The sequence below is a fragment of the Leishmania braziliensis genome, assembly GCF_000002845.2.
Source record: "Leishmania braziliensis MHOM/BR/75/M2904 contig, possible fusion of chromosomes 20 and 34".
In the NCBI taxonomy this organism is placed as follows: domain Eukaryota; phylum Euglenozoa; class Kinetoplastea; order Trypanosomatida; family Trypanosomatidae; genus Leishmania; species Leishmania braziliensis.
In genome coordinates this window covers 61840-85984 of record NC_017947.1, presented here as the reverse complement: position 1 = coordinate 85984, position 24145 = coordinate 61840, and the positions used below count along the sequence as shown (strand labels likewise).

The 24145-nt window shown below is 58.5% G+C and overlaps 7 protein-coding genes across 7 annotated transcripts; all 7 read right to left on the bottom strand.

The window, feature by feature from the left end:
* Positions 1–326: 326 nt before the first annotated feature.
* On the bottom strand, positions 327–4295 carry LBRM_20_0250 (conserved hypothetical protein; the record flags this gene model as incomplete). Its single annotated transcript, XM_001564262.1, has 1 exon — positions 327–4295. One exon carries the CDS (start codon positions 4293–4295, stop codon positions 327–329), a length of 3969 nt encoding a protein of 1322 aa, XP_001564312.1.
* A 1378-nt stretch (positions 4296–5673) lies between these two features.
* LBRM_20_0240 (conserved hypothetical protein) lies at positions 5674–7833 on the bottom strand (the record flags this gene model as incomplete). The annotated part of the gene is made up of 1 exon (XM_001564261.2): positions 5674–7833. One exon carries the CDS (start codon positions 7831–7833, stop codon positions 5674–5676), a length of 2160 nt encoding a protein of 719 aa, XP_001564311.2.
* A 394-nt stretch (positions 7834–8227) lies between these two features.
* LBRM_20_0230 (hypothetical protein, unknown function) lies at positions 8228–9286 on the bottom strand (the record flags this gene model as incomplete). Its single annotated transcript, XM_001564260.2, has 1 exon — positions 8228–9286. The coding sequence occupies one exon, from the start codon at positions 9284–9286 to the stop codon at positions 8228–8230; it is 1059 nt and encodes a 352-aa protein (XP_001564310.2).
* Positions 9287–10102: 816 nt separating this feature from the next.
* On the bottom strand, positions 10103–10726 carry LBRM_20_0220 (conserved hypothetical protein; the record flags this gene model as incomplete). The annotated part of the gene is made up of 1 exon (XM_001564259.1): positions 10103–10726. One exon carries the CDS (start codon positions 10724–10726, stop codon positions 10103–10105), a length of 624 nt encoding a protein of 207 aa, XP_001564309.1.
* Positions 10727–13027: 2301 nt separating this feature from the next.
* LBRM_20_0210 (conserved hypothetical protein) lies at positions 13028–14584 on the bottom strand (the record flags this gene model as incomplete). The annotated part of the gene is made up of 1 exon (XM_001564258.1): positions 13028–14584. One exon carries the CDS (start codon positions 14582–14584, stop codon positions 13028–13030), a length of 1557 nt encoding a protein of 518 aa, XP_001564308.1.
* Positions 14585–17827: 3243 nt separating this feature from the next.
* Positions 17828–19303, bottom strand: LBRM_20_0200 (conserved hypothetical protein; the record flags this gene model as incomplete). Its single annotated transcript, XM_001564257.2, has 1 exon — positions 17828–19303. The coding sequence occupies one exon, from the start codon at positions 19301–19303 to the stop codon at positions 17828–17830; it is 1476 nt and encodes a 491-aa protein (XP_001564307.1).
* An 890-nt stretch (positions 19304–20193) lies between these two features.
* LBRM_20_0190 (conserved hypothetical protein) lies at positions 20194–22674 on the bottom strand (the record flags this gene model as incomplete). Its single annotated transcript, XM_001564256.2, has 1 exon — positions 20194–22674. One exon carries the CDS (start codon positions 22672–22674, stop codon positions 20194–20196), a length of 2481 nt encoding a protein of 826 aa, XP_001564306.2.
* Between the last annotated feature and the right edge of the window lie 1471 nt (positions 22675–24145).

Genomic DNA, 24145 nt, shown 5'->3' with positions numbered 1-24145 from the left:
TAACCAAGGGAGCGAGCTCACCACCACACATGTACACGCAGACAAGCAAGGAAAGAAATCATAGAAACACATAATCGTACTGTACACGCCAGCCGCCACTGCCGCCCGTTTGCCCTACCCGCGAGGTGACATGATGCGTTCACCTGCGCACTAGCAGCCGCAGGAATTCAGTCCCGTTGAATAGACCTACCATTGTTGAAAAACTCTGTCTCCTCAGCTTCCACGGAAGATAAACGAGGCGGTGTGTGCGCCAGAGGCAAAGGTGTGGGAAGAGAAAAAGAGAGAGCGAGAGTGAGAGCACCACTACGGACGCACACGCACATCTGCTACTCCGTAAAGGAGAGAAGACTGTGCAACTGCTCTCGCAGAGGGGCTCGGTCACCCTCCACCTCAGCGAGGCGCGTTTCCAGTGAAGTATTCACCTTTCGCAACGCAGCCATCTCCGCCCTCTCCGCAGCGTGCAGCGCCTCCTGCATCTCGTGGTCGCGCTGGCTGGACAGGAGTTGCGCCTGGAGGGAGGCCACCTGCTCCGTGAGAGTGCGCTGCTCAAACGCGTTGGCCGCCGCACCGTCCGCACGACGCTGCAGCTGCGCTTGCTTCAGCTCCTGCATCGACGCCACTGCTATTTTCAGCTCTGTCTCTCGAGACCTCAGAGTCTCCTCGGTACTGCTGAGACGCTCCTCGAGCTGCGCAACGACACTCTTCAGCCGACGCAGTCCCCGTTCAGAGTCCTCTTTGCCACGGCTCAGTTGAGTGACCTGTTGTCGCAGCTGCACCTCCATTGCTGAGGATGACTCTAGCAAAGCCTGCAGCTGCGTGTGGAGCTGCTGCTGCGCACCCGCCGACTCCTGCACTGCTCTTTGAGTAGAATGATGGGCCGCCTCCTCCGTGGCCATCACCTGCGCACGCAGACGAGCATGTTCAGCCTCTGCTTCCTTCTTCTCTGCCTCACGATGCCGCTGTACCTCTTGCCACTTGGACACCCACTCTGCCCGCTCTGCCTGCACCTCGGCCTGGCACACATCGAGGCGGTGCTCCATCTCTCTCACGCAAATGTCGCGCGCGGCGACATCGTGGCGCAGTGCCTCCGCACGACTCTCCTGTGCCTCTGCCCGCTTGACAACCTCCGAGTACTTCGCCGTCATCTCTTCTAGTGCGACTTGCAGAGCGCCACACTGCTCTTCAGCGGTGCGAGTCGCTAACGTCAGCTGCTTCAGCTGCGTCCGCTGCGCCGCCTCCGTACTCGCCAGATGCGCTGCCTTCGCAACCTGGGCGACATGCTCAGCCAGATGATCCTGAGTCTGCCGCAAGGCTTGCGCCCACATCCGTAGAGCTGAGGCGAGGTCGGCACAGAGCTTCTCCGAGGATGCCGCTGCCGGGCCCTCTATGGCCGGAGGGCCGGCGCCAGCCGATGCCGTCTCCTCACTTGCCGCCTCAGTGACGACGAGCGCAGCCATTACCTTGTTTATCACGCAGCTCCAACGGTGCAGATCGGCGTCATGCAGGTACCGCAGAAGGTTGTTTGTGGCGCGCAACACCCCAGCAGCCGCACGCTGAATGGCGTCGATCGGCAAGGACGCAGCATCTGCCGTTTGCTTGTCGTCAGACACCGGGCTCACCTCGTTTTGGCTCACCTGCCAGGCTTGCGCCTGCATAGCGGAGGTGCTGCGTGAGCGGAGCTCCTGCTCACCGTGGCTCAGCAGGTCCAACAGCGTATCCCACACTTTGTCTGTGTCGGCCTTCACGGCGCCACTTGCATCGATCGGTATCAAGCATCCCAGCACCGTGCACTGCACCAGCTGTCGCGAACGCTCAGCTGCGCATAAGGCCGCTTCACACTCAGCGAGCTGCACTTGCATCTGCGCGAGACGCGCCGCCGCCGAAGCGTCGCATTCACCAGAAGGTTGAAGAGCAGGGGTGGCGCTAGAGTCCCGCTCCCGCTCTCCTGCGACACGCTGCAACTCGCGCTGTGCGGTGCGGTGCGCCTCCCTGGTGCACGCCAGCTCCTCCTCCAGCGCCTGTATGCGGCCTTTGTGACCGGCCGCGGTGGCAAGAGAGTCGGAGAGGGCTGCCTGCAGTTGTTGCCGCTGTCCCTGCAACTGCGCCACACAGTCCTCGTTCTCCGCAAGAGACATCTGAAGCTCCTGCTGCTGTCGCTGAAGGTCTGCGATATGCGCCTCCTTGATGGCGATGAGTCTCTCTCGCTCAAGGCTGCTTTGCGCGTACTGTTGGCGCCAGCGTTCGCGCAAACTTTCGTCACGGTTCGCTTGATCGGCACGTAACTGTTCAATCTCGGCGACAAGTACCTCTTGAGCCTCAGCGCGCTTGCGCAGCGCCTCCTCCTTACGAGACAGCTCCTGCTGGCACTCCTCCATCCGTCGGGAGAGATCGCGTTGCTGGGTGTGCGCGCGCTCCAGATGCTGTTGAACCTCCGCCAAGCGGGCAGCAGAGGTCTGTCGCTGAAGCGTAAGCTGATTAGCGGCAAAACTTGCCCGGTCCTCCGCGGCCTTGGCACCGCGCTGTGCCTCCCACACGAGCGCTTGCGACACACGCTGTGCATCCTTTAGGGCATCTACGGCCTCCTCTGCATCCCCGAGGCGGCACTGCAACGCAGCGCGTTCAGTCCTCAGTTCCTCCGCCTCATGCGCCAAGAGCACGCACCGGTCTTGCAGTCGGGACACGGTAGCTTCATGGGCCGCGGTGCTCTCCGACTGCTCGGCCGTGACAGTGGTGAGGGCGGTCTCGATGTCCGCCGCTTGCGCCTGAAACGTCCGCAACGCGGTGAGTAGCTGGCTCTTCTCCCGCTGCAGCTGCGCCACGAGCTGGTCCTTTTCCTGTGCTGCTACGCTGGCACCTTGCAGCTCCTGATTCAGTGCGTCCTGCCGCTCCTGCGCTGCTTTGAGTTCTTGCCACAGCCGCTCCGTCGTCTCCTTCTCGGCTCGAAGCGCGTCGGTCAGCGTTGCCTTCTCTTCCTGCAGAGCGGCCGTCTGCACCTTCAGCTCCGCAGCAGCCCTCTGCACTGTCGCGCCGTGGGCCTGGCTCACCTCGACCTGGTCTCGGGCCTGTTGAAGCTCTTGCTGTATACGGCCTACCACCTCCGTGCGCAGGATGTGAGACTGAGCCTCCACCGTGTGCAGATGCTGCTGCAGGGACAGCCGCGCCGCGTGCTCTTCATCCACCTCGTCTTGCCCTCGACGAGCCACCTCCTGCAGCTTCTGCCGCAATCGTGCGTTCTCCTCGCGCAACCGTACCTGCACCGCGGCTAAACCAGCCACATCGGCGACATCGTTCATGGACTCTCGTCGGGGATCGACAAGAGAGTTGGCAAGTGCGCTGTCACACACACCTGCACCTCGATTGGCGCTTGCAGGCGAGCGCTGGCTATCATCTCGCCTCGCGCTGGTACTGCTCTCTGCACGAAGGAGCTGTGTCTCCGCCTCTCGTCGCTGCAGGCGTTGTAGGAGGTCATGATTAGCCTCCTCAAGGGTACGTATCTGACGCTGCAGGCTCGCCTGCTCGGCGGCGGCAGTACTGGCCAGCTCCGCCTGCAGCGCTTGAGCATCGCCGGAGGCCTGTTGCAGCTCTACCAGCTCTTTTTGGGTCCGCACGAGCGCGCGCTGCAACCGCTCCAGTTCGACCATAGCCTCGGCAAGAACGGTTTCGCGGTCCACTTCTGCTTGCTGCCGTACCTCAGCCAGTTGCCTTGCCAATGCGGCTCTGTGTCGCTCAATCTCCTTCTCATGCTGGGTGGCGCAGCGCGCTTCACAATCGACCGCGGTGTCCTGCGCGGTGCGCAGTTGCTTCTCGGTTTCCCTTAGCTGTGCTGCTGTGCGCTCCAGGGCAAGCTCCAGCTCTCGTTTCTGCGCCTGCGCCGCAGCTGCGCCTTGCAGGACCTTTTGCATCCCAGTGCGATAGCGCTCGCACTCCACTTCATGCGACCTCAGTAGAGTGCGCTTTTCCTCTGCCCATGAGCTGGAGCTCGAGGCGGTAGCACCTGTTGGATGTGTGTGCTCTACCGTTGATGCAGCCGCCAAGCCCAAAGTGGCAATCGCCTTGTCACGCTCCTGCGCCAGCACCTCACACCGCTGCTTCAGAACGTCCATCTGGCCAAGCAGCTCTTCGCCGACGCTGATGCAGCGCCGCAGCTCGGTCTCCTTGGCTTCGTACTTGTCCTTGAGGTGGCGCACCGCCTTCTTATACACGTGTAGTGCTTCATAGACGGTGGGGTAGTCGTGCTGCAGTCGACTCAAGAGATCGCTGGAGAGCGCGCGTGCGGCGCTCGTGGCGGTGTTCATAGTTATCGTACTGTCATCCCAATAGGAGTCGACTGCTGCTCTAGCGCGGTGCTCGAGAATGGGGCGGTCCACATGGGCAGACCGCTGCGATTCTTTCTGGCTGTGGAAGACGCTGTCATTCGGGCGCACCACGCGTCTGGCTGCCGCCATTTGATGAGGCGCCACGGCGCGCACCGTTCGAGGCTACAATGGGACGCCGTCCAGTCAAACCAGTGAGGGCGACACACCGGTAGTGACACTGCTGTCTGACAGCATGTATACGGGCTTCGTCGAAAAATGTGCCGCAGCACACACGCAGATGAGCACGAAGAGAACCGCAGGACAGGGACAGAGAGAGAGAGAGAGTGGGAGAACAGATGCAAAGGTGAGAGAGGGAGGGGTAGGGGAGAAGAGTTAAAGAGTGGCGCAGACGGAGACAGGAGAAATACGCTGTCCCACTCTCTCCCCCGCGCGCACGCCTTGGCGGGAGGGCGACACGGGCGAGCAGAGAAGAGTAGATGGGTAACAGTGCCGACGGTACACCACACCAGTGCCGTCCACAGCTCTACTTCTCCAGAGACGCATGAAAGGCCAGAAGACTGGGGAATAGGGGGGCAGCAGAGCGAGGGTGGTGAGAATAACGAACAAGACGTGAGGGCATTTCGTTGAGCTGCAGAGTTGCGCGACGGTGATGGGGCACGGTAGGATAACGACGTATGACCTACCAAATGCGGTACCGCGCATGCAACGCGACATCATCGACCTACACTGCCTTCTTCTTTCGCCGCCCCGTCTTCCCTACCTCCTCGATTCCCTGCACCACGGCGAATGGCGCCACATCACCGCCCCACCCTACGCCGTCGTCGCTTTTGCAAACGCACTGGACTTAACACCGGCGATTTGCACTCGCACAGACTGCAGAAACATGCGAGTAACAAGACGACGATCGTCAGCACAAACCGTAAGAGAGGGAGGGGGAGAGAAAACAACAACGAAAAAGACAGCGAAGACGCACGCACATGCCCATATTCCTCGCGGAGCTTCACCCAGACCTCTGCAACGTCCACGCGATGCCGAGCACGCGGCACCTGAATGAAGAGGGTGAGGACTCTGCGCACCACTGGATGCACGGACGCACGTCACTCAGAACTTTTACAGTGCATGCCTATCTACACCTCTTGTCGTCCACACGCCGCCATCCAGCACTGAGGCGGCATCTGGTCAGCACTTCCTTTGGCCATCTCTCGTGCTCTCTAAGGCAGGCCACGCACCGCCCCTCCCCCTCGCCCCTGGTGCGCACGCGCGCGCTTTTTTGCTGTGTTTGATAGTGTACATCTAAGCGGGCTCTGTGGGCACCAGGGGAGAGGGGGTCAGATGCGGGGAGGGCCGTGCCACCAGCCTAGTTGCTGTTCAGCACGAGCATGTCGGCCCCACCAGCACGCCCCATGACTTGCCGAATGTCATCATCGATGCTGTGGCCGCGATCCCTCGCGCCTGCAGGGGGTGCCTCTGCCTGAATGCTCTTCAGCTTGGCATGCAGGATCGTTCGGAGTGCGCTAAACCACTCCACCTGCCGCACGCCGGTGTCGTGCGTCTCTTCCAGGTCGCGCTGCTTGCCTTGCATCTCTTTCGTCCGTGCCTCCAGCGTGCGTGTCACATCAGCTAGGTAGTCAGCATACGTCTTGTGCTGCGGGTCTAGTGAGGCAGCGGGGTCAGTCCGGAACGCCCGCTCCTCCTCTGCCCGCTTCGCCTGTGCGGCAAGAAGGATGCCCTGGATGCGTACGCGGTGGTAGAGGGACTCGCTCATCGTCGTCTCCTCCTTGAGGTGCGTGACGTCCTCGTCGATCTTCTGAATGTCCTCCGTCAAGAGGCTCTCCTGGTACTCGTACTGAGACTTCTTCTCCGCCCACTCTTGATCAACCTCTGCCGCCGTCTGCCGAACAGCACGCAGCTCGTTGATGAGTGGTGCCAGGCGCGTGCGACCCTCACGAATGGCGAGCGTGAACTCTTGCACGACGCGCGAGAGCTCCTCAAGCGTTTTGCCCTTCACCTCCTCTATGGCGTCCTTCTCGTGTGCCAGCTTGGAAAGAGCCTCTACCGTACGACTGTATCCCTGCAGGCCTAGCTTGCTTTCTAGATTACCAATGGCAGCGTCTAGGGCATTGTACTGCTCCTGCAGCGTCGCCTCGGTGAAGGTCAGCGTACCCCACTCAGTGCGCAGCTCCGCGAGGCGGGTGCGCATACCCTCCGTTGCCGCCTTCTTCGCGCGCACCTGGTTGGAAAAGTCTCGAAAGTCATCGCTGCGTAGCATGTTTGTAGCGGACTGCAGCTGAGTGATGCGTAGCTGGCGTTCTCGAATGTCGTTGAGGGCCTTGTTGTTGTCGGCCTGCAGCGAGCTCAGCTCGTTCAGCACCTCCTCCTTACGTGCCATGACGCGCTGCACCTGGTCTCGAAAGCGCGGGATGGAGGCCCCGTCGGCGCCGGGCTGTTGCCGCTGCTCAACTTTTGCACGTAACACCTTTAGTTCGTCGTCCAACTTGCGATCCTTTCCAATGAGCGCTGCCATGTCCAGCGGCTCCGAGACGAGCTTCTGCAGCTCGGCATTCTCGTTCGTGATGGACTCAAGCTCTTGCGGTAGCTGATCCTGCAGCTTCATCCGGTTTGTGTCCATCTCGTCTTTCATGCGCCGGATCATCATCTCGACGCGGCCGTCCGCTGCGTCGCGGCGGAGATTCTGCAGACGTGTGTTGATTTCTGTGCGGCGGGCCTCAGAAGACACCGTGGCCTGCTGCTGCTCCACCTCTCGCTCAGCCAGCTTGGCGCTCTCCTCACGTGCCATGCGGAGGGACTTGCTGAATGCCAGGAGCATCTCCTTCTCCGGCACAGCCACCAACTTTTTGAGGGCGACTTCGATGTACCCCTGCAGGCGGTCTCGCTCATCCTCCAAGGCAGCGACCTTTCGGCGTGCCTCCACTGGATCTGCGAAGGCAGAGCGAAGCTTGTCGACCCTCTGATGGGTCTGAATGAAGGCGCCACGTAGCGCTTGATACTGCATGAAGAGGGTGCGCACATCCTCATCCTGGGCACGGATGTTGTCTGGGATGTCCAGTGGTTGCAGGAAGCGGGCAAGATAGACGCGCTTCTCGTTCAGCTCCATGTGTGTGAGAATCCAATACATGGTTGGGTAGACCACAAGAGGCTCGCCGTCGGCGAAGCTCTGCGGGAAACTGCCTTGGAAGAAGACTGGTACGCGGTAGCCAAGAATCTTCAAGAGGAAGTCCAGCATGCGTGGCATGGCCTCATCGGGTGGAGTCGCTTGCATGTCCATCTGCATGCTGGGCTGCAGCTTTGCAAAGATGTCGTTCACTACCTGCAGGAGCCCGATGCGGCTGAGAGCGTCGAACTCGACGAGGGAGTAGTGACGCTCTAGCACCTTATTCACAAGCTCAACGATCTGCTGCAGGAGGTCATCAGCTGACAGTTGCGACGCGTCCTCTGGCTGCACCGCAACGGCGGAGCTGACAATGCCTCCCTGCGGCGGTGGGGACGAAGTAGACATTTTAGCAACGTGGGGGCACACGCCTACAGTGAAGCAAGACGACAGCAGGATCGATGTACAAGAGCGGTGCTGCGGTCGAGAAGGACGAGGAGGAGAGAGACACACCGCCTGGGCCACACACGAGTTTGCGAAGACGCGTCCTTTTGGGGGGGCTCTACAGTGTACACGGTGACGCACGTAAATAGGCTCTTTGATGCGCAGCAAGAGGTTGGGGCCACGAGGCAGACGGAGGGGAGGGGGGTGGGCAAACAAGAAGAGCGGGGGTCTGCATACAGAGACTCCGGATATAAAAGAGCGCACTCGCAGCAGCTACGCACGTTGCGACCTAGTCCCCACGAAGGTATGACTTCGGGAGAGACAGGGAAGGAGGGATGGGGACCAGCCCCTCCGCGGGCTAGATTAATTTCCTCTTTATAATCAAGCCCTTCGTGTAGTGGAAGGTGAACCAAGTCGTGCCGCCCATGACTGTCAATATGACAACCATGCAAATCCAGATGCGGTTGAACGTTGCCTCGGCGGTGGCGCGCATTCGCTGGAAGCGATTCTCCAGGTACTCGAAGCCGTGGTAGAGCCCGAAGAGCTGCTTCTGCAGAGCTTTCATGTCCTCTAGGCGGCTCTTCAACTCCTCTGACGTCACCAGATCATCCTGGTTAAGAAGGGTACGCAGATCGGTGGTGCTGCTCGCACGGAAGAGCGACCGGATCATTTTTGCATACTCGCGGTCCATCTCAGCCATGGCGCCCCCTGCCGTCTCATCACCATTCTGCAAGTTTGCGGCGTTGTCATTAAGTCTTGCGATGTAGAGAGAGGTGGAGTGGCGCGTGGAGACCACCTCGATAAGTTGCACCTTCACCTGCTCGTACTGCATCGACGGTGGCTTTTGCGCCACCGCCTTGGAGCGAAGGAGGTGAAAGCATACAGCGTAGTGACCATCGATAAACTTCGCTGCAGGACCGGTGCCGTCCTGCGCCGGTCGAACGCTCACCGTGGTGCTCTGAGACTGCTGCTTCACCTTAGCGCTGGCATTCGCAATTTCCTGTCGCTCGGTGCCGCGACCCACCACCTCATTCGGCCTGTGCAGTCTCGCCAACTCCACAGCGTTGAAGAGCTTCGTTTGAATGACGGCGTCGACCTTGTCGAGAACCGCCATGGAGAACTGCGAGACGCTTGGCTTGTGGACCGACACCACCACGTCGGAGCGCCAGTGCACGTTCGACACGTTCGACGCATAGGTAAAGCGTACGACACCGCCCAGTCCGTTGTCCAGCGACAACAGTAGGCATGCGCCGCTGCCTCCTGGCAGCACTGCGTACTCGTTCATAGACATCTTCTCGTCAGCGTAGGCAGGATAGTCGATGCTGTTGAGTTTGAAGGAGATGGCGGCCTGCGCGCCTGCTGCGAACAGCAGAAGGTTCGCAAGAAGCGCCAGGCACTGCGCTCTTTGGTTCCTCATTTTCGCTTCCTTTATAAGGGCTGCATCAACACCCCTCCCTCTCTAGGAATGCCTGTGTCTCGGTCTGCCACCGAGCCTCCAAGGCTACGTACGACAGTACCGCTTTCAGAGTGAGGCGATTGGTTTGAACCTGAAATTATGCAGTTCGACTCTTTCGCTCGCCGTGATGAGATAGCCTCCTCCGAGTTTTTCGGTCACAGCAAACGTAGAAGAGGGAGGGGGTCACGCGTGCAGCTGACCGAGAAGAAAAATAAGCGAGCGAGCGAGAGAGGCAGCAGAGAGTCAAAGGGAGTGAGGGCAAAGACAACATTAGAGGGCACACACACACTACAGGCGCTTGAGTTTCAAAGGCGACAAGGGATGCGGCTAATGAGAGGGGTGTGGGAGGAGGTCACCTCCCCACTGTGGTGGCCACGTTGGGGAAGAGGGAGGGGGGAGGGAGAAGCAAAACTCGCGAGGTGCTCCAGGCGGAGATAGCAGGACAATGGAAACGCGTTGGCTTTTGCCTTTTCTCGACTAGTTCTGTGCAGAGCAACATGCAAGGTGGGCAGGCCATCGTTTCCGCGCCTATTCATCGTATTGGCTTGGTTGTATGGGAGAGATCGGATGGTAATAGGGGAAAGACACATGAAGGGAGGAGGTTTTCTGCCGCTTAACTTATGAGCAGTGCACCTCGCGCAGCCTGCGCCGCGTCCCACGTCACGAGACGCAGATCGAAAGAGTGTGTGACAAAGAGAAAAGACCCGGTATGGGGTTGCATGGCTGCAGCGGCAGAGCGGCGCCACAGGTCAATTGAGCAGTTTGTCTCGCATCCCCTCACATATCGTCCTCGAGCGGCGGCATCTCGCTGTCATCATCTCCGGCTGCCGCAGATGCGCCGTGAGTGGCCTCTTGCCTTTGCGCCGAGCCAAATTCAGGAATCGTGCCGGGTGGAAGGCCGGCTAATTCCTCCGCGTCCTTCTTTCCCTGCGTCTGCATGAGCTGACTGAGCATCTCCGAGTACTGCCCGTCCATCGCGTCGCCGCCGCCGAGGCCGAAGTCCCCCAAGTCGTCTGTAGCACCTTCGTCATCCTCGTCTTTCCACTTAGACCAGTCGATGGTAATGTTAGGGTATTTGACCTTCTCCTTGGTCAGCCGCGGCCACTCCACCTCGTCGTCGGCGTCTTCAAGTGACCTTGTTAGCTTTTTCCGCAGCTTCAGCTCGATCTGACGCGGCCGCACCACGTGCTGACTCTCCTCAGAGGATATCGCGCCGTAAAAGTGGATCGTGCATGCGTACTGCTTGCCTTCGGGGGCGCAGCAGGCGAACAGTAGCTCCCTCCCTTCATCCTTGATCTCCACAGTTACACCCGTGGTGTCCTGCAGCGGAATCGTGACGAGGACATACTCGGGGCGCTGTGCCCAGCTGATCGGCGGCACCAATGAACCGCTGGCCGACATGTTTGCCAGGTAACACGTCGAGCGTGGAGCGTCAGTGTCAGAGGCAAGCTGCACTCAACTGAGCAGGTGTGGGCGGGTGGGGGTGGGGACCAAGTGGACGAGGATTGCGCGGGAGGGGAGGGCGGTGAAGGGAGGGAAAGAGGGAGAGCAACGGGGAAAGAGATACCTCGCGACTACGCGAGAAACGAAAGAGTGGGAGTAGTACTCTGCCTATGGCGGCAATGGTTTTGAGGATCAGTCCAGCGCCTCTTAGTAGCGTCTGCCCATGCGGAAGATGGAGAGAAGAACAAGACACAGGAGAGAGACAGAGAGCGAATCGCACACTGAAACCGCGAGGGGGTGACGGGAGAGAGAACTGAAACGAGTCGACTCAACATGAATGGCCGCGGACGGTTTCCCGCAGGGAAGCACCAGAAAATGAACCCTTTCCATACGTGTCTATCGTGCCAACGTGGCACGTCACGTTCTCTTTGCCGCTCCCTACCGACACTGGAGCACACGCCGTCGTGGTTTGCACAGAAGGGAAGAGGAAGTGGCGCAGTCTTGGAGGAGCCTGTTCGCAGGCAGAGGGCACCCTCTACAGTGTGGGGGCAAAGATGCACGCCGGTGCACACGCGTACGCGGCGAGGTGGAAATCCCTGCATATTGCGGGGCTTTGACGGCTTGAGATGCAAAACAAAAGAGAGAATAGCGGCACCCACAGTGTATTTACCGCTGCCTTGAAGAAGGGGGGTACGAGTAACAACGTGACCAAGCGAGAGTAGAAGACAACATCACCCGCGTCAAAGCGTCTGCGACGGACTCATCGCAGCTGTGGAGGAAGGCATGGGCTCATTGACAAGGCAATAAAGGAAGGGGGGGGGGGAGCAGCGCAAAGAATCCAAGCGGGAACCTCCACAGCCTCAACAACGGGAGTGTACATCACCTCAGCCCGCTGCACGGAACGGGAAATTTTCTACACAAGCGCTGCACATTACACGACTGCGTTGGCAGCGTAGCCGCCTTTGCTGTCTGTGCCCTCGCAGCAATCACCGACACGTACATCAGCTTTCCCTCCCCCTGAAACCCACTCCGCTGCCACCACCAGCCGCTCGCACGTCGCTCCACCCTCTCTCCAGTCGAAGCAAGAGAGGCAGCATCAGCAGAGCTTTTACAGAACAAACAGAAGCAAAGCATAGCCTAACAGAGAATGCGAGAGGAGCGACGAGGCCGAAAACACGCATCGTCACACGAGATGCACAGATAGCCTGGCTGGTGTCGGTAGTGGCGACGCGTATCGTTGCACAGAAACACCCAAAGTGGCAGCCCGGCTACAGAAGCACGCAAGGCACAAAATTATAGGGATATGAGAAACGAAAAGAACGACCACCGACTGAGAGTCCTGATCATGAGGAGGAGCACAGGGGTTGGAGATAAATCCAACTCCTGCTCAGCGGCACAGGCTAAAGAGCGAGTTTCGGCGCCTACGTGAGATATTCAATACGTGCAGAGAAAAAAAGGAAAGGAAACAAAGCTGCTGCAGGGGGTGAAGCCATCCACGGAAAGAGCGAGACGTCCGTGAGACACAGGTAGGCTTTGCCGCCAGAGACTTACACCCTGCACACGCGTGCATACAGCAGCGCGAAGGAAGAATAAAAGCGGAAGGAATTGATGGTGCTAACAAGTAAGCAAGACAAGCACAGCGGACGTCTTTGCGCATGTGCGTGCGGTCACTCTCCCCCTTCCACAGTTTCGTTTTTACATTTTCTTCGTCGCAAAAAAAAAAAAATGGCCGGTATTCCTCTCAGCTACGCGCCCCGCTGCACACACCTCACCTCCCCCGCCACCTCCCACTCACACTACCAATCAATACCCTGCCGTAGCGTTGCCACACAAGCGAGTGAGCCCCAGCCGATGGCAAAGTAGAGGGTGTGACCTGCGCGATGTTGCGTTACTTCGTGTATGCCTCAGCGGTACAGCATGACCACCTCCAACTTAATAAGAGAACACGAGAGAGGGAGAGGTAGTGCTGAGGTGACATCAGACGTCGCGTGAAGAGAGAAGCCTCCCAAACCACAAACCACCACATCCGCGTCCAAGTGGACGTGAAGGGGAAAAAGGGTGCACAAGAAAGAGCAGCGCAAATTGTCAGCACAGGAGTCTGACACCGTCCGTGCGTGCGTTCGACAGGTATATAACATGGTTGCACAGCGCGTAGAGCAATACCTCCCATCGCCTCTACCTCAACAATGCAGCTCCGAGGAGCGATGCTTTCTCCCTCTCTCGACGCCTCGCCGCATCGGAAGATGCAGTTCGAGATCGTCATGTCTGAATTTGCTCCGCCACAAACTTTGTGGCGAAGATGTCCACCTCCCCTTCCACAAAGAGCGCTGTCTCGAGGGGATTCACGCGCAGCTCGTAAAGGACGCTACCGGTCTCTGGATCGCGGCCCAGAACTGTATGCCCCAACGGTTGAATGTAAGCGCCGGGAGGAAACTCGACCCTCACCAACGCGACAACGTCAGAAGTATCGTTGTAGAAGGCCCAGCGGCGTTGCGTCCTGTCCACGAGGCGGAATACGAGCCCGTTCCCGTAGTCCTTGAAGCACTTGTAGACCTCATCAAAGTGTGGCATTACGGCGAGATCCGGTCCGCGGTGGCAGTAGACGGGTGCCTCTTCGGGAACCGGCAGCACCGGGGGCGGCACCGCAGCCGGGCCCGTTGCGTCGGCGGGGAGGGGTGAGGGATTCGGCTCCACTTGGGTGGTCAGCGATGGCGTCACAGTGGTAACAGGGGTGGCTGTGAAAGTCAACTCGTATTGCTCCGGGACACCAACGAGAAACGGCACTGTGGCGAGGGGCATCACCTCGACAGCTGCAATGACACCGCCCTCGCGCTCGCTGTCGGTAATCACCTGCACCCCCGGAGCAAGGCGTATGTCGCTCGTTTGCGGGTAGCGCATATTCGCAGTCATCACGTAGTCCGGCGTGTCGTTGTAGAAGGCCCAAATTGTATTTACATCATCAACGACACGGAACAGCAGCCCGTTGCCGTGCTCCTTGAAGCACTTGAACACGTGCATCTGGTGGGGAATGATGGCGCGGTCGGGGCTGCCGTACAGATACTCCACCGGCTCCTCTGTGGTGGGCGTGATCGAAGTATTTACTGGCTCGGCAGAAAACTCCAGCGTGTACGTCACCGGATTCCCCTCAATGAACGGCTCGGTGCACCCGGGCGCGATAAGGAGGGTGTAGACGACGCTCTCCGGGGCGGCGTTGGCGGGGGGTGGCGGACCAGGAACTGTGCATTCCAGCGGGCGCACCTCTGCGCGGTTCGCAAACGTCACGGTCACCTTCATCATCATGTCGCGAGTATCGTTGCAGAAGAACCACCGATGTGCGTGCTCGTCCACCAGGCGAAACAGCAGTCCGTTGCCATCCTTGAAGCAGCGGTAGATCTTGTCGTATTGCACGGTCGGCCGGTGGTGCTCAAAGACGACATCTTTTGCTGGCGCGGTTTCTGTGCGAAAGTTTAGGTGAAAGCCCTTGGGCTCTCCCTCGATGAACGACTCCGTGAACCCGGGGTCGACGTCCAGCATCACCTCGATGGAGCACGTCTCGTCTGTTACGCCAGTGGGGCCAGGGATTACGCGCATATCTGCTCGCTGCAGCGGTCGGATGACACTACCGGGGAGAAACACCGCTCGCACATGCACAAGCACGTCAGTGGTGTCGTTGTAGAAGAACCACTGATTCTTCTCGACGTTCACCAGGCGGAAAAGAATGTCACGGCCGTCAAAGCACCGGTAGCACTCCTGGTACGTGCAGAGGGGTTCTCCGTTGGCGAAGCGCACCGCCTCGGATGGCACGAGTTCCGTCATGGCTCAGTCTGCAGCTCGAATTGAGCACTGCTCAGCCGTAGAGGTGCAGCCCTCCTTTGGAGAAGCGAAAAGAGGAAAAAAGAAAAACACTAAAAAAGGCGGAGCGGCTGAAGTTTTGGTACCTCGTCCTTCGCTCCCTTCAAGCCGTCGAGTGCGTTGGTGTATGCGCGGCGTACCAACAGCAGCCAGTGTGGTGCCTGCTCCCCCCTCCCTGTACGAGATCTGCAACTGATTGGAGCGAGGTGTGACTACAACGACGCTGCTCCCAGTCTACTCTGCTGTTGTAGATACTGTATTTCGCGTCTATGTGCAACCTCTCAAGAGAGAGAGAGAAAGGAGAGAAACAAGTAGGAGGGGGAGGGAATGTTTGACTTCTGGCGTCGTTTTGTGGGTTGCGGCGCCGTAACTGGGAGCGCGTGTAGGACAGAGTGTAGGAGAGCGTGCGGGCGTCTTTGAGGTGACTCGCCTCTCCTTTTAGTCGTTCTTGTCGGGTCTTGCGTCTCTAGAAAAGTGAGGTCTCGGCTAGTGCTGAGGAGACACACACACACACAGAGGCGCGCAATCTCTGGACTGAAGCAGGCGAATTCGTGTGCTGCTCTTTCACCTCTGTTGCAGTTGTGTGTACGCGCCTCTCGTACTTCACTACTGCACAGCAGCGGAGCCTAATGGGAACAAGAAGGAGAAAAAAACGTTCGGAGGTGATTGGGGTTTGGCCATCGAAGCAGTTGACTGATGGTTTCGCTTCTTGTGCGCGTGTGATTCTATGCTTTGTCGCGCACCCGTGTAAATGACTCTCTTTTCCGTCGGTTCGATTCTCACGAGTCAACAGCAGACGTCAAAGGTACGCATGATGAGCGTCAGTGGGCACGGACCAGCGCAGTGATGAGAGAACGAGAGACGAGCATGCAGAAATGAAGAGAGAGAGGGGGGGTATGGGAAAAGATGAGACACCTGAACCCTGTAGGTGCTAGTGCATGCAGGAGGCAGCCCAGTGCACAAAGGAGGAGTGAGAACGGTGTTGGGGAAGAGAGGACGGGAATGGCAAGGGCAACCAGGCGGAACACTGACGAGCCCGTAAAAGGTGCGTCATACAGCCCCATAAGAATATTTTCGACAGGCCACCGCCTCCCTCTTGGTGTCCACCACGACGCCTCAGGCTGTCCCCGCCGCTCTCCTCACCACGCGTTCACTTGGTCCTGGACTTTTCGCTATGCCTCACGCTTCTCTGTGTCTTCTGCATTTGCACGTGTGTTGCGGTGAGAGGGTGTGTGGGCGTGCTGATTGCTCATCCGCGATCCTATCCTTCCATCATTGGTTTCTCGGCGAGACGTCCCGCTGTGATGACATCAGTCAGACACACAGACGGAGAAGAGGGAGAGGAGGTAGACGACGGGGGGAGGAAGAAGGATAGCACCCCGACACACGTGCACTCACCCCCCTCCACGCACAGACGCCCGCACACGCACACGCACGCGACATCATAACAAGGAAGGCCGAATACGGTGAAAGTAATACGAAGGAAAAGGGATAGGGTCAGCCATGGCTGTGTGTCTGTCTGTGGGTGTGTATACACGATGAGGCGAGGAATTAGGGGAGGGAGAAGGAGCGTAGCCACGCCTTTATTGGCCCAATCTACCAGACAAGCTGCACACGCACGTTACGTGAGTCGAGAAGAACACGAGGAACGTCGACGACACGAGAAGCAGAGTGCGAGAGGCTGACTAACAAGGGCGACCCCACATTCGAAAGAAAACCTGCACGCACACGCAGGCAAAAACACGGCCAGGAGGAAAGACAGAGAGGAATAGTGCCCACATGAGGAGAGAGAGAGAGAGCCGAGGCGGGTGAATCGATGAAGGAAAAGATGGGAGAGAAAGAGACAGAGCGAGAGCGAGAGAGAGCGAAATCACATCGGGGTGAGACGGGTAGGGGACGAAAAAAAAAAAAAAACAAGAAAGCGCATGAAACGTAAGAAGAGAGAGAAGAAGAGCGGGAGGAAGTGGAGAGACGAGGCCAGAGATACACGGGAATAGAGGAAGAAACATGTGCACTGGTGTTTTCGGTGTAGGTGTACGTGGGTACGTGCTCCGCTGTGTGGAGGTGCGCGGGAAAGGGGAAGGCGGAGATGAACGCGGTGAGGTGCAATCCTGAAACGTAACAACGATGAGGAAGAAGAGAGAGGCAAAGCACAAACAAAAAACTAAAAAGAGAAATGAATAAGAATGATGTCGTGTTGGATGGAGTGAGTGAGCGCGTAAGACATGTCTACGTGTACAAGCGCATGCTGACCTGTCGATACTTGCGGTCAATTTCCCCCTGCACGGGCGTGCGTGAATGCATGAACGAGATGCAGGTACTAATCTGAGAGAGAAAGCAGCAAGCAAAACAGGAAGAAGCGAGGAGATGCCCCCACGGCTACAGCCACAGCCACATACACACACACATGGAGTACTGAACGGCACTTTGATAACAGTGGAAGCGGCACATGGGAGTAAAAATCTATGGAGGTGATGCAAGGGAGGGAAAGCGGGGGGGCAGAAGAGGCTAGAGGTTCGTCTGACATCAGTATGTATGTCGTCCGTCGTCCTCCTCAGTCCTACCGGTACAGCTTTATCCTTGACGTGGCGGTAAAGTAAAGCTCCAAGTCTGCAGGCATCGATTTCAAAAGGCCTACGCACTGTCACAGCAACACGCTTTCTCGCCGTCGAGCTCCTGTCATGCCGCGTTTCACCTCCACACTGACCGCGTTCATGAGAAAGCGCGTGGGTGTTCCTCTGCGCATTTGGTTCGCACGTGGAGTCTTTGTTCTGTTGGCTCGCTAGAGACCTCGTCGAATTCGCACAGAGGAAGGAGGGGCGAATGCACAGGTCTGTCAGCTAAGGCGCGATAACAAGACGACCGAAGGCAGAGTGAAGGGCTGAACAAGAAACAAAGCGGAAGTGGAAGGAGCAACACACGTGCACATGGGCATGTGTCAGCGCGGCAGGGAGTGTGAGAGAGGAAAGGCTTGACGGGAAAAAAGCTGAGGCCGGAGATGTGGGAGAAACGCCACATCCATGACCTATACGCCGCCCCCCCCCCATCGCCTGCTCACCCTCCTCTCTTACACTCTTCTTTTCACCAACGCTCACTCACTATCCATACAACACCGCGACTGCGCCCTCTTCCCTCACGTGTATTGGAGGCGGAGAGGACAACAGGATGTGCTGTACATGAGTTTGCCTGAATGGCAAGTGCACGTCCCTACGCAGATGCCTGCAAGGACACCTTACGCTTGCCTGTGAACTGCGACTTGAAGCCCCTCACGTCACCCTGCACGAACTCCACCGTCGTCAGAGGTGGAATGGAGACAACGTACTGGGTCTCGTTGTCACTGTTCTGCTCCTTCTCCGTGTCTCCCAAGGTGCGGACCTTACCCTCGGCGTCGAAGGTGAAGCGAGCGGTGAAGAAAACATCTGTCGTGTCATTGTAGAAGCCCCATTGCTGGCGGCTGGAATCAACGATGCGGAAGAGGCGGGCATCCGGCTTGTCCTTGAAGCATTGATAGACAGCGTCATAGTTCATCACTTTGCGGTCTGGCTCACCATGAGCGAACTCCGGGCTGTCCTCCGGCACGCTCTTGTGGATGCTGTCGGCGACCACAGAGACCTCGTACTTTGCAGGGCGGCCCTCGATGAACAGGCGTGTCTCGCACGGGGGAACCTCGATAGTGACCACAGTCGTATCCTCCTCCTCTGGGTCGGGCGCCATATGCGCATCCGGTCCGGGCACCACGAGCGCTCCGCCAAAGAAGCGCACCTTGGGCTTCATCACGTACTCCTGTGTATCGTTGTAGAACGCCCAGCGACCGGCCTTCTCGTCCACGAGGCGGAAAAGTAGTCCGTTGCCGTTTTCCTTGAAGCATTTAAACACCTTACACTGACTAACGTCGATGATGCTGCTGTCCGGCTCGCTGTTGACGTACTGCGCTTCCTTCGGGTTCACGCAGCTCTCGTCGATCGGGTCCGCGTTGAATGCTTGGTGGTAGGAGGTGGGTCTTCCCTCAATGAACGGCTCCGCCTTGCCTGGATCCACCGTGATTTGGTAGACCACCGCGCTGTCGTCGTCCTGGACCGGCACCGTCTCCGTGTTGCCGAGCGGCTTCACATCGTCCTCGTTGGGGAAGTTGACCGTGGCTGTCATGCGGAACTCGCGTGTGTCGTTGTAGTAGTACCACTTACCCTCCTTTTCGTCCACAAGGCGAAAGAGCAGACCGTTGCCCTCGTTCTTGAAGCACTTGTACACCTTGTCGTAGTGCGGCAAGAGGCAGTGGCGGTTCATGAACTTTACGTCGTTCACCGGAATCTGCTCTGTATGGAACTCCAGCTGGAACCCATTCACGTCACCCTTGATGAACGGCTCGGTCACCAAGGGGTACACCTCCAGGGTCACAACCGTCTCGCACAGGTCTGGGTTCTCCTCTGTGCCGACAGGCACCTTTGTTGCGCGGGCTCGGTTAAGCTTCTCAACCTTGCAGTCCGGGCTGAAGCGAGCCTTGACCTGCATGATGGTGTCCGCTGTGTCGTTGTAGAAGGCCCACTTCTTCTGCTGTGAGTTGACCATCCGGAAGAGCAAACCATTACCCTTCTCCTTGAAGCAACGGAAGATGTGGTCGTATTCAAAACTGGGTTGTCCGTTCTCGAACTGCGGCATGGCAGGGGCGACAATTTCCTCCGTCATGGCGGCGATGTGCACACGTGACAGAGAGGAGAGAATGATGAATGTGGGTAGGCGTAAGAGAACGGAGAGCGGAGACCTGTGGGGGGGGGGGGGGCGTGTACCGACAAGAAGACTCGAAAGGAGGTTTTGATGCGTGACTGAGCAGTGGTGCTGGGCTTGATGAAAACGCGTAAGGGGAGGGGGAGGGGAGCGGGGGGGGCACAGATTTACAGGCGGCGCTACTCTGCTGCTGAAAGAGAACAAGAGGAGGAAGCAATGACACCCACGAGGAGAAGAGAGGGAAAGAGAGAAAAAGAGTGCATGAGGAGCAGCGCACTCTACCCAGACATGGGTAGAGTGCGAACGTAGAAGCGGAGGGGAAAAGGGGGAGAGGGCAAAGGAGGAGGAGGAGGAGCGCAGAGAGAGGCCCACCGCGGCGGCACAGATGTCAGCAGATGTGCTCTCGTGTTGCACAACACGCCACGCCAGCGCCCTCCTCTGCCTTTGCTGAGCCTCTGTACTTGTATTTGGGGTGCGGGGGGTTTAGAGCAGACACACAAAGAACAGCGGATGGTGTGGTAGAGGCGGAGGAAAGGAAGGAACGAAAGAGGGTGGGTACACCGCTGCAGTGCCTCCCTCCTCGCCTATCTGCATCTGCTTTCCGCAGCTTCGATGTGGCAGGCTTGCCAGCATGCAGTCCATGGACACACAGACGCACACGCATGAAAAGCGAAAAGTTACCTGAGCTCTGTGAAAAAAGACGCGCAGGCGTGGGATTAGGAATGCCACGTATGATGCCATCAAGCGATGCACACGCAGAGACACACAAGCAGAGTAACATCCAAGGGAACCACCCAACCTGCTCCTGTGTAACACATCACTCGTGCAGCTCACCTGTAACCATTTTCCCCTCAGTTGTCGTAGTCCTTCAGGTCCCACTTGGAGAGTTCGTTGAGCAGCTCTAGCTTGGCAGCACTCGACTTCACCAGCTTCTCATCGATATACCACTCCTGCCGCTGTAGTGGGCTCAGGGCCAACTTGCGCAGCTTCGAGCGGCGCCGCGTGCGCAGCTCCTGTGAAAAGACGGCGTTAAAGTTCGCAGACGCCAACTGCGTAGCATCTGTGACACCATCGGTTGCTTGATTGGGCTCCCTTGCTGCTGGGGCGCTCAGGGTCGCGCTGCCAGGCACGTCATATCCGGTAGGCACTGCCGAGTTGGCGGAGACGGGGTGACCCACCGCCAAGAAGTTTTGCGCGGCATTCGGAGATTCGTAGAAGTCCTTTTCGAGATACGAGTAGGTGGGCACCAGGGCGGTCCAGTGGTGGCTTGTGTGTGGAACCGCCCCGCGCGGACAATACTCGTTGTACTCGAACGAGTCTTCCCACTGCACCGCGCTGGTGGCGGCCGCCCGATCCTGCCCCAAACTCTCCGTACGCCAAGCGGTACACCGACGACTCATTGTCCGGCTCTTGCGCAACACCAGCACGTCGTGCCACATGTCCTCCCGAGAAATGCGCTGCAACTCCGCGGCCCACTTTACTGACACGTCACTCGCAGCTCCCGCGACTCTGCGTTGTACATCACGGAAGACACCCAGCAGCGTGCTCTCCATCGCTTTCGACGACTGCGCGGTGTTGCTCGTCGAGGGGGAAGCGTACGTGCCGCAGCGCCGGCGGAGAATCAGATCGTAGTAACCGTCCAGCTGCGCCACCACCCAGTCCGCCAACGAACATTCTCCGGGCATCTCTCGGCGCAGGAGGTCAGTGCCGTGTGTTCGAGGCAGAACGAACATTACGTACCCTTCATCGGTGAGGAGGGCGCCGCCACGCGGTGCCTCGTCACCAGACGGAGACGGAGCAGTGCTGCGCCCCGTCACATCCGCACGAAGCGCGTCAAGTGCCCGCTCAAGGCCGGAGCGCGTGGCGAGAGGGTTGTGGCGTGTGAGTGCTGGTGCCGCCGAACACGGGAGATACGGAAGCAGAAGGCCCGCGTCCAGCCCCTCAGCGTCGGCACTGTGAGTCAGCCTGTGCCACCACATCGTTTTGCGCAGGTTAAACTGCTCCGCCGCTACGACCGGCCAGGTGGATACTGCGGTAGGGGGATGAATGTACAGCACATCGAACGGACCAGTGGCAGCCGCCGCGTCAGCGCTCTCGACGCCGGAGGAAGATCCCTCCTCTTTGAGCCACGTCACTCCGCTATAGCCGCGTCCCTCTTCTCTGGCCCGCCGGCGCCGACGCTCAGCCGCCGATGCGCTCGTCGACTGCACTTCAGCTCCAACGTTAGCACCGGCACCACCTCTCTGTGGTATAGACGGGGTGTTGCTGCTGCTATTGCCCGCCCGCATCGCTGTTGGGAGAGGTAGCCCTTCACAGCGGCAAGTGTACAGCACGGCATTCCGGCGTCTCCCTCCACCTTCACGGATATATTCATGATAGGTAGATTCTGTGTTGGCGAGTGCAGCAGGGTCGGCGTCGACTGCCACCACGACGCCGGCCCCAGCGCGGATGAGCAAGTCCAACACATAGCCGCTCTGGCAGCACACATCGAGGGCTTTGAAAGAAGACGAGGATGGCTGAAAAGGTTCAATGGCGCGGTAACGCTCCCACAGCTCCGCCGCGGCTGGCGACGCCTCTCCACTGCTTCCCTTCCGCGCCAACATCCACTGAAGAAGATGCACGTAAGGCATCTGCTGGGCCGTGCCGACAGGGCAGTGCATACCGTGCCACGGGTGGAGGAAGTAGCGCCGGCGGTAGTAGGCAGCGGCGGCGGCAGCGCCTCCCTGCGACACCCAGTCGCCACCGTTGCGGGACGCACCCCAGCGAACGCCCCGGCGATAACGGTCGTAAGAGTACAGAAGATCGGCAAACTGCGTGAAGGAGAGGATGTCGGTAGGGGAAAGGGGCGGAGTATCGTCACTTCGAGCGGCCTCAAGTGCGGCAGGGGTGGGTACCGTGCGAGGAACACTAGACCAGACCCATTCTTCCCATTGCGCAATGACCTTTTCTTCGAGCTCCGCCCGGCTATGATCACGCTGAAACTCTTCGGCGTGCGTGGTCTCCACCAGCAGCTGGCCCACATCGGAAGCGACCACCGGCACTTGCACCAGCCGATCAACTAGCCCCCACCACTCCTCTGTCAACGATACAAACGCTTCCAGAGAACATGGTATCCGATTGCTCAAGAGCTGTCTCAGGAGGCAGCTGGCATGCATGTGAGCAGAGCCAACGCTATGGTGCAGAATTGGCGCGTCCGCGACTGTGACGGAGAGAGGTGAAAATGCGGAGGTAGACGCGCAGGGACGACGAGGCATCACATGCGTGCTCCTGACTGACAGCGGCGTGCGTCGTATGCACCCTCGCACAATATTCAGCGATAGCGAAGACCTCATTTCCTCTATTTTCCTCTCGCCTTACCTATCAAACCGAGTATACCTGTGCGCGTGGGTGTGGATGCGTCTGTGAGCGCTGTCAGCGTCGAGCGCTGCGGCGACAGAACTCTCTCTCTTTCCTCTGCTTGGTGCTGGCGGGTGGCTGCTGCAGTCCGCGTCACTCTACGAGTAGAGGCAAGGAAAAAAAAAGCGAAAGATGAACCTTAACGTGAGCACCAGTAGAGAGCGCGCTGGCACTCGCTTGCACGATCGTCAGGATGGTGTGAGCCAGTGCCACTCCTCCTGCCAGTGGTTGAGACGGTGGGTGGGTCTGTGCGGGCGGCCGAAGAGGTGACATGCAAACCGAGAGAGGGTTGAGAGCGTATGCCTTGACGCATGAATAGAACGCACGGAGCACTATGAGGGTGGGGAGTGGAGGAGGAAGGCAAAGGGGGAAAGGGGGAGACGAGTACTCCACGAGCGGTGCAGAGGCCATGGAAGAAAGCCTGGGTGTACGTCACCACTCCCGCAACTTGGCGCTGTACGAATTTTCTTTCTCTTTGGGGTGGGCAATGAAATAGAGAAGGGGAGGGAAGGAGGGTTAGATGCCTTTTGATTGACAAATTCGCACATACGCACGGTACATGTACACCCACGCAGCACCGCCTCTCTTTAGGTCTTCTTCAACTCCCCCCCCCCACACCCTCCCGTCACACACGCATACATCCTCCTTTCCCAGACCCTGAGCCGACGAGCCTTTCGCAAAGGTGCCACCGTCCCACATGTGCCGAGCTCGTCGTTGCAGTACAGAGAGCACTGCGGGTCATTGAGAGAGGAAGAGAGGGGCAGCGTCGTTCTGACAAAACCCGTTCTGAAGAACAACATCCCCATCAATGTCGTTTGAGTATCACTGCTTCACCAACGCAGCACCGCAACACCGGCATGTGACCATGAAAATCCGAAGTGAACACACAACAGAGGGGGGGGGGGGGGGGGAAGACAGCAAAACGTGCAGTCAGAGGGTGTGCCGAGGGAAGAAGTTCAGGGCAAATATATACTTAGAGGAAAAGCACACATAAAAAGACCCAGACGCAAACACCAAGCCATAGCCATCAACGCTTCCTCTCCTTCACCGCCACAAACGTACGCACACTGGTCGAGTACAGTGGGGTGGGGAGAGAGGAAGGCCTTCTCAGACGTGTGCGCGGGTGTAGGTAGATGAAGAAAGATCTAGAGAGAGGCAGCGCCTTAGCGAGAGAGTGTCGACGTGCTAGAGAGAGAGAGCGGGCAAACGCAAAGCGTGGCGACACAGAGAAAAGACAACGGCGGGAAACTGTCGAAACAAGTGCGTCGAGGACCACAAAGCAATGCGAGATTGCATGGATGGGTGGCTGATGCGTTCGGCTTGTAAACCGTCTGGCTGCAGACAGTGGCGGAGGAGAAAAACAAAAAACATGAAAAAAAAAACGTCAACGCAATAACAGCGCAGTAA